The 16,245-nt window shown below is 34.5% G+C and overlaps 1 protein-coding gene across 1 annotated transcript in view; it reads left to right on the top strand.

The window, feature by feature from the left end:
• Window positions 1–16,245, top strand: part of LOC143236651 (glutamate-gated chloride channel-like) — a 65,048-nt gene that overhangs the window by 29,657 nt on the left and 19,146 nt on the right. Inside the window, exons 2-3 of the mRNA XM_076475024.1 lie at window positions 14,429–14,515; window positions 15,425–15,504. Coding sequence (XP_076331139.1) covers window positions 14,436–14,515; window positions 15,425–15,504 — 160 coding nt within the window. The 5' untranslated portion in view covers window positions 14,429–14,435. The remainder of the gene's footprint in view (window positions 1–14,428; window positions 14,516–15,424; window positions 15,505–16,245) is intronic.

Below are 16,245 nucleotides of genomic sequence, written 5' to 3'. Positions count from 1 at the left end.
ATTCAAACCCGTGATCCTCAGATCGGAAGTCAAGCAAACACCCTAACCACCTGGCTATAAAGAGCCGTTATTTTAGAACTAGAACATAGGACTAAACTGTATTACGTTAATTCATAGTCAGGAGGCGTGTGTTTTCTTATAGCAAAGCCACGTTGGACTATCTGCTGAGCCCACCGAGGGGAATCGAACCCCTGATTTTGCGTTGTAAATCCGAAGACATACCGCTGTACTAGCGGGGGGCAATCAGGAGGCACCTCACCTCAGAGGCTGAGACGTAAGTCTATAGAGTTTTGACGCTAAAAACAGGTTGCAATACCCGTGGTGGGCACTGTCTATATAGCCCATTAAGTAGTTATGTGCTTAACAATAAAATAAAAAAAACTAATTTAAAGGAATAAGCAAGTAAAAAAAATGCCTTTTATTGATTTCGTTCTTAATACAAATTAGGGTTAAGAACATTCAGATTTCAATTATATTTTATATTATTTATAAGCATATTGTTTTCTTCGAGAAAATGTACTTTATTCATGAAATTTTCCCCCAAACTTTGTTACAGTAGAACTGTCAGTGTTCTTTGTTCGTTTCCCACCTGGCCCGCCATGGCCAGGTGATTAAAGAACTCGCCTCGTAGTCTGAGGGTCGCGGGTTCGGATCCCCGTCACAACAAACATCTCATCTTTGGGCCTGGCATGGCCTAGCGTGTTAAGGCGTGCGCTTCGTAATCTGAGGGTCGCGGGTTCGCGCCCGAGTCGCGCCAAACATGCTCGTCCTTCCAGCCGTGGGGGCCTTATAATGCGACGGTCAATCCCACTATTCGTTGGTAAAAGAGTAGCCCAAGAGTTGGCGGTGGGTGGTGATGACTAGCTGCCTTCCCTCTAGTCTTACACTGCTAAATTAGGGACGGCTAGCACAGATAGCCCTCGAGTAGCTTTGTGCGAAATTCCAAAACAAACAAACAAACCAAACGTTTCCCACCTTTATGGGGTTCACTTGCAAGCTTTAAAATTTGTACCTGAGAGCGTTTAGAACGCATTTCTTAGAAGAATAAAAAATGGCCTAGCATGGCCAGGCGAGTTAAGGCATTCGACACGTAATCCGAGGATCGCGGGTTCGAATCCCCGTCACACCAAATATGCTCAACCTTTCAGTCGTGGGGGCGTTATAATATGACGGTGAATCCCACTATTCGTTGGTAAAAGAGTAGCCCAAGAGTTGGCAGTGGGTGGTGATGACTAGCTGCCTTCCTTTTAGTCTCACACTGCTAAATTAGGGACGGCTAGCGCAGATAGCCCTCGAATAGCTTTGCCCGTAATTCAAAACAAATCAAACCCAGCGAAACCGTTTTAACCAGCTACCGAAATGAAAATGGTATATTTCGCGTGTACGTCATACCAAAGTTCTGCTCAACAAATCATCAACCCACAAACAGAAAAATAATGAACACACACTATCAAACGTGTATTTTTTTTACATAAGCTTTGCGTGTTACACATTGTAGACCAGATATCTAATGTGAAAGCCTACAACAGTGGAACTAAAATTGTTATTTTCTAGTACACAACTGGATGAGAAGGCGGCCCATTTCTCTTTGAGCTCATTTAACCCAAGTGATCGTTTATTTTCTTTCTCGATTGAGTACAACATTTACACAAGTGATGCTGCAGTTAGATTTTACCTTAATATTCGAAGAACACCGATGAGCTCTTTCTATACTTTTTTGTTTTACGAACGTCTTGGTTCTGCCTGGTAATGATCTGAGTAGATGTAAAAACCAATTGACGTTACCTCCTCCCTTTCTCAAATAAAAAAAAAATCTGTAGTTTCGTGACATGTTGTGGGCTATTTTCTTTAGCACAAAGTTACATAATGAGCTTCTATATACTATCCGCCGCGAGGGATCGAACATCGGATTTTACCGTTGTAATCTACTAAGAAACCTTGGTTACTGTATATTGCACTTTGTATAAATACGATGTATAATATTAATTGTATAGTATTTAGACATGTTTAAGTGAAACTTATATACAGGTTTAGTGAACATAAATGTTTGTTTGTTTTTGGACTATGCTCAAAGACAATCGAGGGCTATCTGCGCTAGCCGTTCCTAATTTAGCAGTGTAAACCAATTTCGGCTTTCCTTTTACCAATGAATAGTGAGATTGACTCTCCCATTATTACGCCCCCGTGTTTGGTGTGACGGAGATTCGAACCCGCGACCCTTGGATGAGCAGTCAAGAGTCTTAACCACCTCGTCGCGCAAAGACAATTGAGAGCTATCTTCGCTAGCCGTCCGTAATTTAGCAGTGTAAAACGACTTGGGCTACTCTTTTACCAACGAATAGTGGGATTGACTGTCACAATATAATGCCCTCATGTTTGGTGTGACGACCACAGGATGAAGAGTCAAGAGCCTTAACCGCCTCACCGTGCCGGGCCTATAAACGTAAATGGAGAAGGCCACTTTTAAATTAACTTTATTGAAATAGTCCACAACTTACTTCTATACAGTATGTATCTGTTTTAAAAATGTGAAATAGTCCACAACTTACTTCTATACAGTATGTATCTGTCTTAAACATTTGAAATAGTCCACAACTTACTTCTATACAGTATGTATCAGTTTTAAAAATGTGAAATAGTCCACAACTTACTTCGATACAGTATGTATCTGTTTTAAACATTTGAAATAGTCCACAACTTACTTCTATACAGTATGTATCTGTTTTAAACATGTGAAATAGTCCACAACTTACTTCTATACAGTATGTATCTGTTTTAAAAATGTGAAATAGTCCACAACTTACTTCGATACAGTATGTATCTGTTTTAAGAATGTGAAATAGTCCACAACTTACTTTTATACAAAATGTATCTGTTTTAAACATTTGAAATAGTCCACAACTTACTTCTATACAATATGTATCTGTTTTAAAAATGTGAAATAGTCCACAACTTACTTCGATACAGTATGTATCTGTTTTAAAAATGTGAAATAGTCCACAACTTACTTCTATACAGTATGTATCTGTCTTAAACATTTGAAATAGTCCACAACTTACTTCTATACAGTATGTATCAGTTTTAAAAATGTGAAATAGTCCACAACTTACTTCGATACAGTATGTATCTGTTTTAAACATTTGAAATAGTCCACAACTTACTTCTATACAGTATGTATCTGTTTTAAACATGTGAAATAGTCCACAACTTACTTCTATACAGTATGTATCTGTTTTAAAAATGTGAAATAGTCCACAACTTACTTCTATACAGTATGTATCTGTTTTAAGAATGTGAAATAGTCCACAACTTACTTTTATACAAAATGTATCTGTTTTAAACATTTGAAATAGTCCACAACTTACTTCTATACAATATGTATCTGTTTTAAAAATGTGAAATAGGCCACAACTTACTTCTATACAGTATGTATCTGTTTTAAAAATGTGAAATAGTCCACAACTTACTTCTATACAGTATGTATCTGTTTTAAGAATGTGAAATAGTCCACAACTTACTTTTATACAGTATGTATCTGTTTTAAACATTTGAAATAGTCCACAACTTACTTCCATACAGTATGTATCAGTTTTAAAAATGTGAAATAGTCCACAACTTACTTCGATACAGTATGTATCTGTTTTAAACATTTGAAATAGTCCACAACTTACTTCTATACAGTATGTATCTGTTTTAAACATGTGAAATAGTCCACAACTTACTTCTATACAGTATGTATCTGTTTTAAAAATGTGAAATAGTCCACAACTTACTTCGATACAGTATGTATCTGTTTTAAGAATGTGAAATAGTCCACAACTTACTTTTATACAAAATGTATCTGTTTTAAACATTTGAAATAGTCCACAACTTACTTCTATACAATATGTATCTGTTTTAAAAATGTGAAATAGTCCACAACTTACTTCGATACAGTATGTATCTGTTTTAAAAATGTGAAATAGTCCACAACTTACTTCTATACAGTATGTATCTGTCTTAAACATTTGAAATAGTCCACAACTTACTTCTATACAGTATGTATCAGTTTTAAAAATGTGAAATAGTCCACAACTTACTTCGATACAGTATGTATCTGTTTTAAACATTTGAAATAGTCCACAACTTACTTCTATACAGTATGTATCTGTTTTAAACATGTGAAATAGTCCACAACTTACTTCTATACAGTATGTATCTGTTTTAAAAATGTGAAATAGTCCACAACTTACTTCTATACAGTATGTATCTGTTTTAAGAATGTGAAATAGTCCACAACTTACTTTTATACAAAATGTATCTGTTTTAAACATTTGAAATAGTCCACAACTTACTTCTATACAATATGTATCTGTTTTAAAAATGTGAAATAGGCCACAACTTACTTCTATACAGTATGTATCTGTTTTAAAAATGTGAAATAGTCCACAACTTACTTCTATACAGTATGTATCTGTTTTAAGAATGTGAAATAGTCCACAACTTACTTTTATACAGTATGTATCTGTTTTAAACATTTGAAATAGTCCACAACTTACTTCCATACAGTATGTATCTGTTTCACAAATTTGAAATAGTCCACAACTTACTTCTATACAGTATGTATCTGTTTTAAACATTTGAAATAGTCCACAACTTACTTCTATACAGTGTGTATCTGTTTTAAACATTTGAAATAGTCCACAACTTACTTCTATACAGTCTGTATCTGTTTTAAACATTTGAAATAGTCCACAACTTACTTCTATACAGTGTGTATCTGTTTTAAACATTTGAAATAGTCCACAACTTACTTCTATACAGTATGTATCTGTTTTAAACATTTGAAATAGTCCACAACTTACTTCTATACAGTATGTATCTGTTTCACAAATTTGAAATAGTCCACAACTTACTTCTATACAGTATGTATCTGTTTCACAAATTTGAAATAGTCCACAACTTACTTCTATACAGTATGTATCTGTTTCACAAATTTGAAATAGTCCACAACTTACTTCTATACAGTATGTACCTGTTTAAACATTTTGTCCCCAAAAGAAAAACAAATGAAATGAAACGAATCAAACTAATAATTAACTTATAATTTTAATCTCTGAAAATATTTTGAACAACTTGATAATAAAGCAGTATTAATCTAGTGTCTTTTTCGATCTTTCCCAATGTGACGATCAATCCCACTGTTCGTTGGCCAAGAGTTGGCGGTGGGCGGTGATGACTTCTCTCTTGTCTTACACTGCTAAATTAGGGACGGCTAGCGCAGATAACCCTCATGTAGCTTTGCGAGAAACTGAGAAATAAACAAACATATATTCTGTGTATGTCGTATATATATCTAACGTTTTAATGTCTTCTGTATGAGTCGTATATATATAGGAAGTGGACAAAAATGTGGCCCCTCTTGAACATGTTATTAATTTTTTATATATTTCATTAGATAACAGAATAAAATGTGAAACTATAAGTTCTTAAAACGCACTCGACGAGATCTGTTCAGATATGATCTCATGTCCTAATTTTATCACTGGATTTCATAAATATCTGAACTTTTCATGATTTTAGTTATATTTTCTCATAAAAAGTGTTGTACGACTGGATGTAGTTTATTAGATTTTCTTGTTACAACTAGTCTCAGAGAATTACCTAACAACGAATTTCTCTACAATAACTGAACATAAAAATGAAACTCGAAATAATAGAAACAAGTTTCACAAGTTGATATTTAGTGAAAATTCCCTTGGATTTCAATACTGCTTCACATCGACATGACATGCTGTCAATAAGTTTGTACGAATATTCCTGTGTTATTAGCTGCTGTCCTTCTTTCAGTATTTCATAAAGTTCATCTTCTGTGTCTGGCGAATATATATTTCGTTAATCAGTTTAACTTAGTCTATAAATTTTTAATTAATTTGCTATCAGGTGATTGACCTGGCTATTCCATAACATCAAATCTCTTATTTTTAAAATATCTTTTAACGACTCTACAATTGCAGAAAAACTTGTTTGATGATTTTGTACGTGAATTGGAATTACAAGATATGAAAACTACAGTGGGTTCACAACACTTTTTATGTGCCAACAGACGCATAACCATCCTTCTAGAAACTAGTTTACTTCAAAAGACATGTAACCATCTTTCTAAAGATGAATTTACCTCAACAGACATAGTTCGTTAAGGTATCATGACGTAACGTCAAGCCCTGCATGGCCAGGTGGTTAAGGCACTCGACTCCGAGTAATCCGAGGGTCACGAGTTCGAATCCCCGCCACACCAAACGTGCTCATCCATTCAGTCGTAGTGGTGTTATAATGTTACGGTCAATCCCACTATTCGTTGGTAAAAAAAATAACCCAAGAGCTGGTGGTAGGTGGTGATGACAAGCTGTCTTTCTCCTAGTCTTACACTGCTAAATTAGGGACAGCTAGCGCAGATAGTCCTCGTGTAGCTTTGCGCGAAATTCAGAACAAACCAAACTTAATGTCGATAAACAATTAATGTATATCTAGTTGGGCCTAGCATGGCTGATTGTTATGATGCTCTAATTTCAATATTCGAGTTGCGGGTGTGAATTCCTGTCGTTAAACATACTGGTCGTTTCAACCGTGGAGGCATTATAATGTGACGATCATCACACTATTCATTGATTTAAAAAAAAAGTAACCCAACAGTTGGCGGTGGCTGGTGTTGAGTAGTTGCCTTCGTTTAATCTTTAACTGCTAACTCAAAAAGAATCTGCTGAAGAACCACCACCAATAATGCATTATCATCTCACGTACTCCAAATGTTTGTAAGCAGCCTTGGGACTCAAAAAAAAGAAAAAAGTCAGGCAGATATCTTCAACCACTTTGCATATAAAACATCTCACAAATTAATAATACAGATGTAGTTTCCATTGATTAATAATCTATTCCACAAACTGAACTTGAAAGATTAAAGAGATTTATCTGGTACGAAACTTGGGTCGTGAAAGCTTTTATGAAAAGTTTCTATTGCATTAGAAAACAACAAAAGTATTTTTTTTTTGAAAATCCTTAACATAAAAGTCTGTCTTTATTGGCGAAGAGCGTTTCCATTTATGGTATAAAGATAAAAATAGTAAATATAGACAACGCCCTGGAAAAACATTAACGACACTTTGTTCTTGCCTGACGAAGCAGTTTTTATTTAGCCTTTTCTTTCTGTATTAATGGCAATGAGATGTTTATTAGCAGGCTTAGAGTGGTCTTTATAAAGTAAACAAGTAAAGGTAATGTAAGAAATCAAAATGTTTGGGTTTGATAAAAAGAACAATTTTAGTAAGTTTTTTAAACGTCTGTGACGTCGAGTTAAAAAATCTTCCGCTAAGTAGATAACTGAATGTATAGTTGTGTGGATTATAAAACACAACTCACTGTACAATAACAGGTGTATAATGTAGATAACTGAATGTATAGTTATGTGTATTATAAAACACAACTTACTGTACAATAACAGATGTATAATGTAGATAACTGAATGTATTGTTGTGTGTATTATAAGACACAACTCACTGTACAATAACAGATGTATAATGTAGATAACTGAATGTACAGTTGTGTGGATTATAAAACACAACTCACTGTACAATAACAGATGTATAATGTAGATAACTGAATGTATAGTTATGTGTATTATAAAACACAACTTACTGTACAATAACAGATGTATAATGTAGATAACTGAATGTATTGTTGTGTGTATTATAAGACACAACTTACTGTACAATAACAGATGTATATTGTAGATAACTGAATGTATAGTTGTGTGGATTATAAGACACAACTTACTGTACAATAACAGATGTATAATGTAGATAGCTAAATGTATAGTTGTGTGTATTATAAAACACAACTTACTGTACAATAACAGATGTATAATGTAGATAACTGAATGTATAGTTGTGTGTATTATAAAACACAACTCACTGTACAATAACAGATGTATAATGTAGATAACTGAATGTATAGTTGTGTGTATTATAAAACACAACTCACTGTACAATAACAGATGTATAATGTAGATAGTTAAATGTATAGTTCTGTGGATTATAAAACAGAATTTAGGGTACAACAACAGATGTATAAAGTGGATAGATAAATGTATAGTTGTGTATATTATAAAACATAACTATACATTTAGCTATCTACTTTAAAACACAACTCACAACTCGACAGATGTATAAAGTAGATAGCTAAATGTATAGTTGTGTGGATTACAGAACATAACTTACTGTACAACAACAGATTATAATGTTTGATTGCTGAATGTATACTTGTGTGGATTATAAAACACAATTCAGGGTACAACAACAGATGTATAATGTAGATTGCTGAATGTATAATTGTAAGGATTATGATATATAATTTATTGTAGAACTCTGAACAACTAGTACACATTTCTGATTCAAAACTCTACAGTTCTTCATATAAAACTGTATTAATTATAGGGTCGCTTGGCTTGTATTTTGTGGGTCTCGGGTTAAAAATTCATCACAAAACATGTTTGCCTTTGAACCGTGGTGGCGTTTTAATGTATCGACCAATCCCATTATTCGTTGGTTAAACAGCAGCCCAAAAGCTGGAGGAGAGTTGATGACCAGCTGTCTTCTTTCCAGCCTTACATTACTAAATTAGGGACAGCTAGCGCAGATAGTCTTCGTAGAGCTTTGCGCAAAATTCTAAAAAAACGAACATCTAATCAGTGAGTTTGAACAAGGCAATCTATTTATTTTAAATGTTTGTGTGTTATGTTAATTATGCAGGGTGTTCGGAAAGTTACTGTGCACTTATATATTTATTAACAGACAAAACTGCATAGTGACTTTCCGAACACCCTGTAGAACCGAACAATGTTTTCTGAGAAAATCTTATTTTTTTTATTGCATACGGTCAAATGGAAAGCTAAGACAACTTGGTTCTGTGAAAACATCCTTCTTAAATCTCATGGAAACCAAAATCAGTAAAAAAATCTTACCAACCACTGAAAGGATTATACAGTTGTATTAAAAGTTCGCAACAAACATTTTTACTACGTTAGTTGTAAATTACTGACTTCTGTAAGGACTTCGTACAAATGGAAAACCTTCGATGGTTATCAGATACTGTCCTTAATTTTAAGCAGCTGAATGTAAGAAAGGTAAACAGTAAGCCTTATCCTATCATGATATAATTGAAGCTAAAAAAAATTGATTCTTGCTCTTATATAAAAACGCTAAAATCAGGGGTTCATTTCCCCTCGGTTGGCTCAGCAGATAGTTCAATGTCAATGTGGCTTTGCTATAAGAAAATACACACACAAACACACTCTTACAAAGCACTCGCGGAGTAAAGTCTTCCCAGTGGCTTTTGTTTGTTTGGGAATTTCGCACAAAGCTACTCGAGGGCTATCTGTGCTAGCCGTCCCTAATTTAGCAGTGTAAGACTAGAGGGAAGGCAGCTAGTCATCACTACCCACCGCCAACTTTTGGGCTACTCTTTTACCAACGAATAGTGGGATTGACCGTCACATTATACACCCCCACGGCTGGGAGGGCGAGCATGTTTAGCGCGACTCGGGCGCGAACCCGTGACCCTCGGATTACGAGTCGCACGCCTTACGCGCGAGGCCATGCCGGGCCTCCCAGTGGCACAGCGTTATATCTGCGAACTCAGGCCGCTAGAAACCGAGTTTTGATACCCATGGTGGGCAGAGCGTCGATGGCCCATTGTGTAGTTTTGTGCTTAACTCCAAACAAAGAAACACAGAATAAAGTTAAGAATATTTTATAATATAACATGGTTTCGAACCCCGATCTCTTGATTCTGAAATCCAACACTGGTTCTGTCTAAAATCTCCATTGTTAACCCTATTATAGTTTCAATTTTAACAATTAAAACTTAAACATTGTTGGAGTAAATCGCCTGCTGAGCTGCTTTTGACAGAGGTACACTTTTTATAATGATACGACACGCCACTAGATAATTATATTATATATTTACATTATTGTTTATTGTAAAAACGAAGAGATAAACGCCGTTTATTTCAAATGGGCTAAAACATCAACTGAATTTTGTAAAGTTTTATGAAATATTCTTTAGAAAGACTACTTTTTAAGGTAAAAAACGGATATTTTTAGTGAGGGAGGAAATTACAGTTAAAATAATATAATTTGCACATCTAGTTACGGGGCCATATTGAAATTGACATTCATGTATAATTCACACATCTGGTTGCGTGTGAATATTAAAATCGACATTCATATATAATTCACACATCTAGTTACGTGTGCATATTGAAATTGACATTTATATATAATTCACACACATCTGGTTGCGTGTGCATATTGAAATTGACATTCATATATAATTCACACACATCTGGTTGCGTGTGAATATTGAAATTAGCATTCATATATAATTCACACATCTGACTAAATTCATACATTTAATTTGATATTTTTATATAATTGACATATGTACATAATTTACACATTTGTTACACATGCATATTGTTTGTTTGTTTGTTTTGGAATTTCGCACAAAGCTACTCGAGGGCTATCTGTGCTAGCCGTTCCTAATTTAGCAGTGTAAGACTAGAGGGGAGGCAGCTAGTCATCACCGCCAACTCTTGGGCTACTCTTTTACCAACGAATAGTGGGATTGACCGTCACATTATACACCCTTACGGCTGGGAGGGCGAGCATGTTTAGCGCGACGGGGGCGCGAACCCGCGACCCTCGGATTAGGAGCCGCACGCCTTACGCGCTCGGCCATGCCAGGCCGATCATGCATATTGAAATTAAAACTTATACACAATTCAAAAAGTGCATATAACCAAGTTTGTTTGTTTTGGAAAAAAATATTAAAAGTATTCAACTCCCTAAAAATACGTAATAGCCCAATTTTTTTCAATTAAGCACATGACATTTACACAGTTATTAAAATGCATCCAAAGATGACATCTATTTTTTTCCTGCACGTTTATGGTTCACTTTACTTTCTATGTATATTGAAATATACCGTCGACTACATTTCCTTTGCGCACTTAAAGAAAATACTGTACGAATGGAAGCAAAACTTTTTATCACTTCCAATGTCCAACATTCTCTAATTTCTCTTTCGGAGGAAAATTAAAAATTAATTGTTGTATCCTTTTGCCGTTTCAGCAACTTGCTTCAGTTTTTGGTCACTATGTTTGTTTTGTATCGTAACACGGTGTTAGTTTGATTAGTATGACAACTTTCCTGACGAGGACATTAACCGGCTGAATGATAGTACATGCATTTACCTTTTTTTTTTTTTTTTTTTTTTAGTGTATAATTTTCTGGTGAAGAAAGTATCTTTTTGACTAGATAGAAGAGATCCTGTTAGTAGCAGTCACTTCTTCAAGGTCTTTGTCCGGCTTTGAATCGGATGGTGGGATTGGCTGTCTAATTTACAACGCGTTATGTATCTAAACAGAGCCAACCATGGACTTTCTGATCAACATTTCCATAAACTGGCCACTTTATATGAAAACAGTTTTCTGCTATTTTATATTAAAATAGAAACTCTCATTCAGTGCATATAAAATATCCACGCAACTTTATAAATAACAACTTAATCACAAATGATTAGATTAAAAAAAACAACAGCCAAACATTCACTACAAATTTAAGTTATTTTTATTTTCGAGACCAGTGTTCCTTATAACATGTGCGACTGAAAAACAACTAATCAAGTGCTGCGCACGCCATTATTCTAGCAATGGTGAGGACCTCAACACAATGATGACCTAAAGAACTGTGACATTCGATAGGCCTAAAGCCCATATGATCGACTGGTAACATTGCAAAGCGGCCTAATGATCAAATTAGTCTAAAAACATCCCTCGTACATTCACACAAACTGCACATTAAAAATTTCATGGTTGCTGTTAAACTGTTAAAACGTAACTTGCAAGACATCTTACTACGTAGGTATTCGATACGTTTAGTGTTTGTTTAACGACGTTTTTTTTTTTATTCACCGTTTCTGTCAAAGAACGTAAGCAAATCAATTTAGTAAATCATATTTAATTAAGAATTTCTGGGAGACTGGAAGATAAAATAGTCAGAACCACACAGAGCGAAGGGCAAAATTCCTTTCGGATACAAAATTCAAATATTCAGATGGAACTAAATTAAATAATTATCAGTAATTACCTATGCTAATTAAAACTAAAAGGTAGACGAGTCTGCAAAATCGTAAAACAAAAATGCCCGGCATGGCCAGGTGGTTAAGGCACTCGACTTGTGATCTGAAGGTTCGAATCTCCGTCACACCAAACATGCTAGCCCCTGTGGGGACGTTATAAAGTGACGATCAATCCCACTATTCGTTGGTAAAAGAGCCCAAGAGCTCCAAACTTGCTCGTACTTTCAACCATGAGGGCGTTATAATGTAACAGTCAATCCCACTATTTAATAGCAAAAAGTAGCCCAAGAGTTGGCGGTGGGTGGTGATGACTAGCTGCCTTCCCTCTTGTCTTACACTGCTAAATTAGGGACGGCTAGCGCAAATAGCCCTCGTGTAGCTCTGCGCGAATTCAAAACAAACAAATAAACATGGTCTGTAAATTCTCACTGAAATGTTTGTGTACATATACGATATATCTTATTTATATATTAATACACTCTACCTCAGACATGTTATTTTCCTGACCACCGGTAATAGATACACAATCCTCAACAAGCACTATACTCTCGACGACATTCCTTTTATTTTCATTGCCATCTTTGTTTAGTATGTTTTATCTGAGTGAAACATTTTGTGGGTTTAGAAAAACGTTCAATTATATATAGTATAGTACTCTCAAATACATCGAACTTTCGCATGGTCCTACAGGAGACCTTTCATCTATAGACAAGTCAGGTTTTATTATAATATATTATGTGTGTGTGTGTTTTCTTATAGCGAAGCCACATCTGGCTATCTGCTGTATTCACCGAGGGGGAATCGAACCCCTGATTTTAGCGTTGTAAATCCATAGACTTACCGCTGTCCCAGCGGGGGTCTATAACTTATTATTCGTTAGTTGGTGGAAAAGGCAGTGTTCTCTTCCGATAACTTCAGTCGTCACCAGTTGTTTTATTTTAGAATAACTAGATATTGAAGAATCAAATTAGTGAGAAAAAAATTCTCTGCACGTGAATAGTAGAAATAAGTTAGAAATTTGAAGAAAGATACATTGAACAAAAATTTGTAATTATTTTAGGATAAAAAAACTGTGTAAATACTTGGCCTATTGGAGACTTTGTTTCACACTAATCCTTTGAACATTCTTAATAACTACTATCAATTATCTATGGTGTATCTAGGTTTGTTGACTTTTCAATTCCTCTTATGATAAAACCAACTTCAAAATATTTGTGTGGAGGCTCTCAGGATTAGCAGTATGGACTTACTTCAAGATGGACAAGAACGAAGAGGGAAATTTTCGCGCGGTCGTTACTTCCCGCGATTTTTCATAAGTAATTTATTTGTTAAATATTGGGTTGAGGAATAATTCGTGAGCGTTTTTTCAAGTTAACAAAATATATTCATAAATGAAACGCTTTCGCAAAATATTTCATGTCATTTGGTAGATAATTTTTTGCTCTAATAGACGGTGTGTTTGATTTTCATATGTCTTTAATTTTTGCTTTCATTTTCAGCTCATTAAATGGACTGTCAAGTGGACAAAATCGAGCATTTTCGACACCATCTGCTTTTCGCATTTAATTTCTTGCAATTTCGTTTAAAACAATGCATACTATATACCAAGGTATTACATGAAATAAAGTATCATAATAAATGTTTTGGGTGTAATGTGTTCATGCATTGAAGTATTGTATAGTCTTGCATGTAATGCTTGAATGAAATTATTTAAAAACGCTCACGAATTATTCCTCAACCTAATATTTACATAAGGAAGACAAGCTACACTGGATCTATCCACCTGAAATCAAGAACATGGGAATTTTACTCTTTTATTTAAATGTTGAGGGATTTTAATATACAACAGTTCAATCTATAGATATTAGTCCACTGTAACAATATTTCGATTAAAATCGCGACTCTGTTATCCTTGATAGTTTGAATTATTAAATACATTATGGACTTCCTTAGTCCAGCTTAATCAAAGAATGTGTAGACAGAACAATGGTTGATATTAAAACAGCTAATTTTATTCATCTTTAAACCTCAGTTTTTTAAACCACGAGAAACTCTGTTATCTTGCCTCCTGTACGTAGGAATCGTAGTCAATTTCTTCATATTTTATCACTCAAAAGAGGAAAAACGAAAGGTTCTCCGTGTGACGAAAGTGGAAAGGTTTTAAAGTCCACATCAGTTATTTATGAACCTATTTCACTAAGAAGACAAGATAAAACAGACTATAAAACGTTTTTATCTTCTTTTTTTTTTGCAGGCTTAAAATGAGTTATAAACTTGAAAATATCTTCTCACTTGCAATTTTGTTTATCGTGGCTGTTGTCAGTGAATCAGATCTCCCAAGGTAAGTTCCAAATAACTTTATGAACCAGAGTTTTATTAGATTAGTATATATAGCAGTGTTTTGTTGTATATTTTAAATTAGATTAGTTTATACGAAAGAGTTTAGTCACAAATAATCCTGGCTGCTGTCATTAAGTCAGACCTTCCAAGGTAAACTCTAAATTACCTTATGAACCAGAGTTTTGCCGCAATCTCTAAATCAGACTGGTTTATACAACAGAATATTGTCACGAACGTATTTAACTAGATAACTTTACACAACAGTGTCTCGTTGCAAACTTCTGGCAGATTGTTGTATAGTGTAGAGGTTTGTCAAGAACTTTCGAGAACGGTTACTATTTTTAAAAATACTAATAAAACCCCAGCCCGTTCGACAGATGGACTTGACTTTATCAGATAAAATTCCTTTGTTTTGGAAAGCACCTGTCGAAAACACTAGAATTCTACGAATTTATTGGGTATTCCAAAGTGACTTACCAATTTTTTTTGAACCATGTGTTTGTTTATATTATTATCGGTTTCTGAAACAGAAAATACCTTCGAAACTAAAAGATCAAAATTACGCGGTTTGCATGCCTAAATGGTACATTTTCTTTAAATTACAACTAATTATCATTGGTTTTATTTCAATAAATCACTTTTTTATATAGTTCCAAGAAAATTTCAATTTTGTTACATCTAGATGCACTAGGGCTATATTTGTAACAAATAAACTTAAAGAAACCTCTCCTTTACGTCCAATGACCTCTTTTGCATCTATCTTCGAGATTATAAGAACGTGTACGATATAAAATGTTCACATTTATATCAAATAAATTAGCAGCATAGATCGGCAACTTAAGGTATTTTTGATTATTAGTGGGCCATCTTAATGTCTTTTTTTGTTTATATTTTTACTGTTTCCTCTCAGCTTCCATAACCGTTCCGACAAAACCATCTTGGACTATTTGTTAGATCCCGTTAGATATGACTTCAGAGTTCGACCAAAAGGTAAGATAGATATATGTATTTATTTAAGAAGTTGAAATCTTTTTAACCTTATAAACAGAGTGCAATACTTTGAATATCTGTACACGTATTTCCTTCCAACCAACGTCGTTGTAATCGTATAAATAGAGTGCAATACTTTGAATATCTGTACACGTATTTCCTTCCAACCAACGTCGTTGTAATCGTATAAATAGAGTGCAATACTTTGAATATCTGTACACGTATTTCCTTCCAACCAACGTCGTTGTAATTGTATAAACAGAGTGCAATACTTTGAATATCTGTACACGTATTTCCTTCCAATTAACGTCGTTGTAATTGTATAAATAGAGTGCAATACTTTGAATATCTGTACACGTATTTCCTTCCAACCAACGTCGTTGTAATTGTATAAACAGAGTGCAATACTTTGAATATCTGTACACGTATTTCCTTCCAATTAACGTCGTTGTAATTGTATAAACAGAATGCAATACTTTGAATATCTGTACACGTATTTCCTTCCAACCAACGTCGTTGTAATTGTATAAATAGAGTGCAATACTTTGAATATCTGTACACATATTTCTTTCTAACCAACGTCGTTGTAATCGTATAAACAGAATGCAATACTTTGAATATCTGTACACGTATTTCCTTCCAACCAACGTCGTTGTAATTGTATAAACAGAGTGCAATACTTTGAATATCTGTACACGTATTTCTTTCAAACCAACGTCGTTGTAATCGTATAAACAGAGT

This window comes from Tachypleus tridentatus, chromosome 13 (genome assembly GCF_004210375.1).
Source record: "Tachypleus tridentatus isolate NWPU-2018 chromosome 13, ASM421037v1, whole genome shotgun sequence".
NCBI lineage: Eukaryota > Metazoa > Arthropoda > Merostomata > Xiphosura > Limulidae > Tachypleus > Tachypleus tridentatus.
Note: the sequence above shows the minus strand (reverse complement) of the source record. Positions and strands in the feature narration are given on the sequence as shown.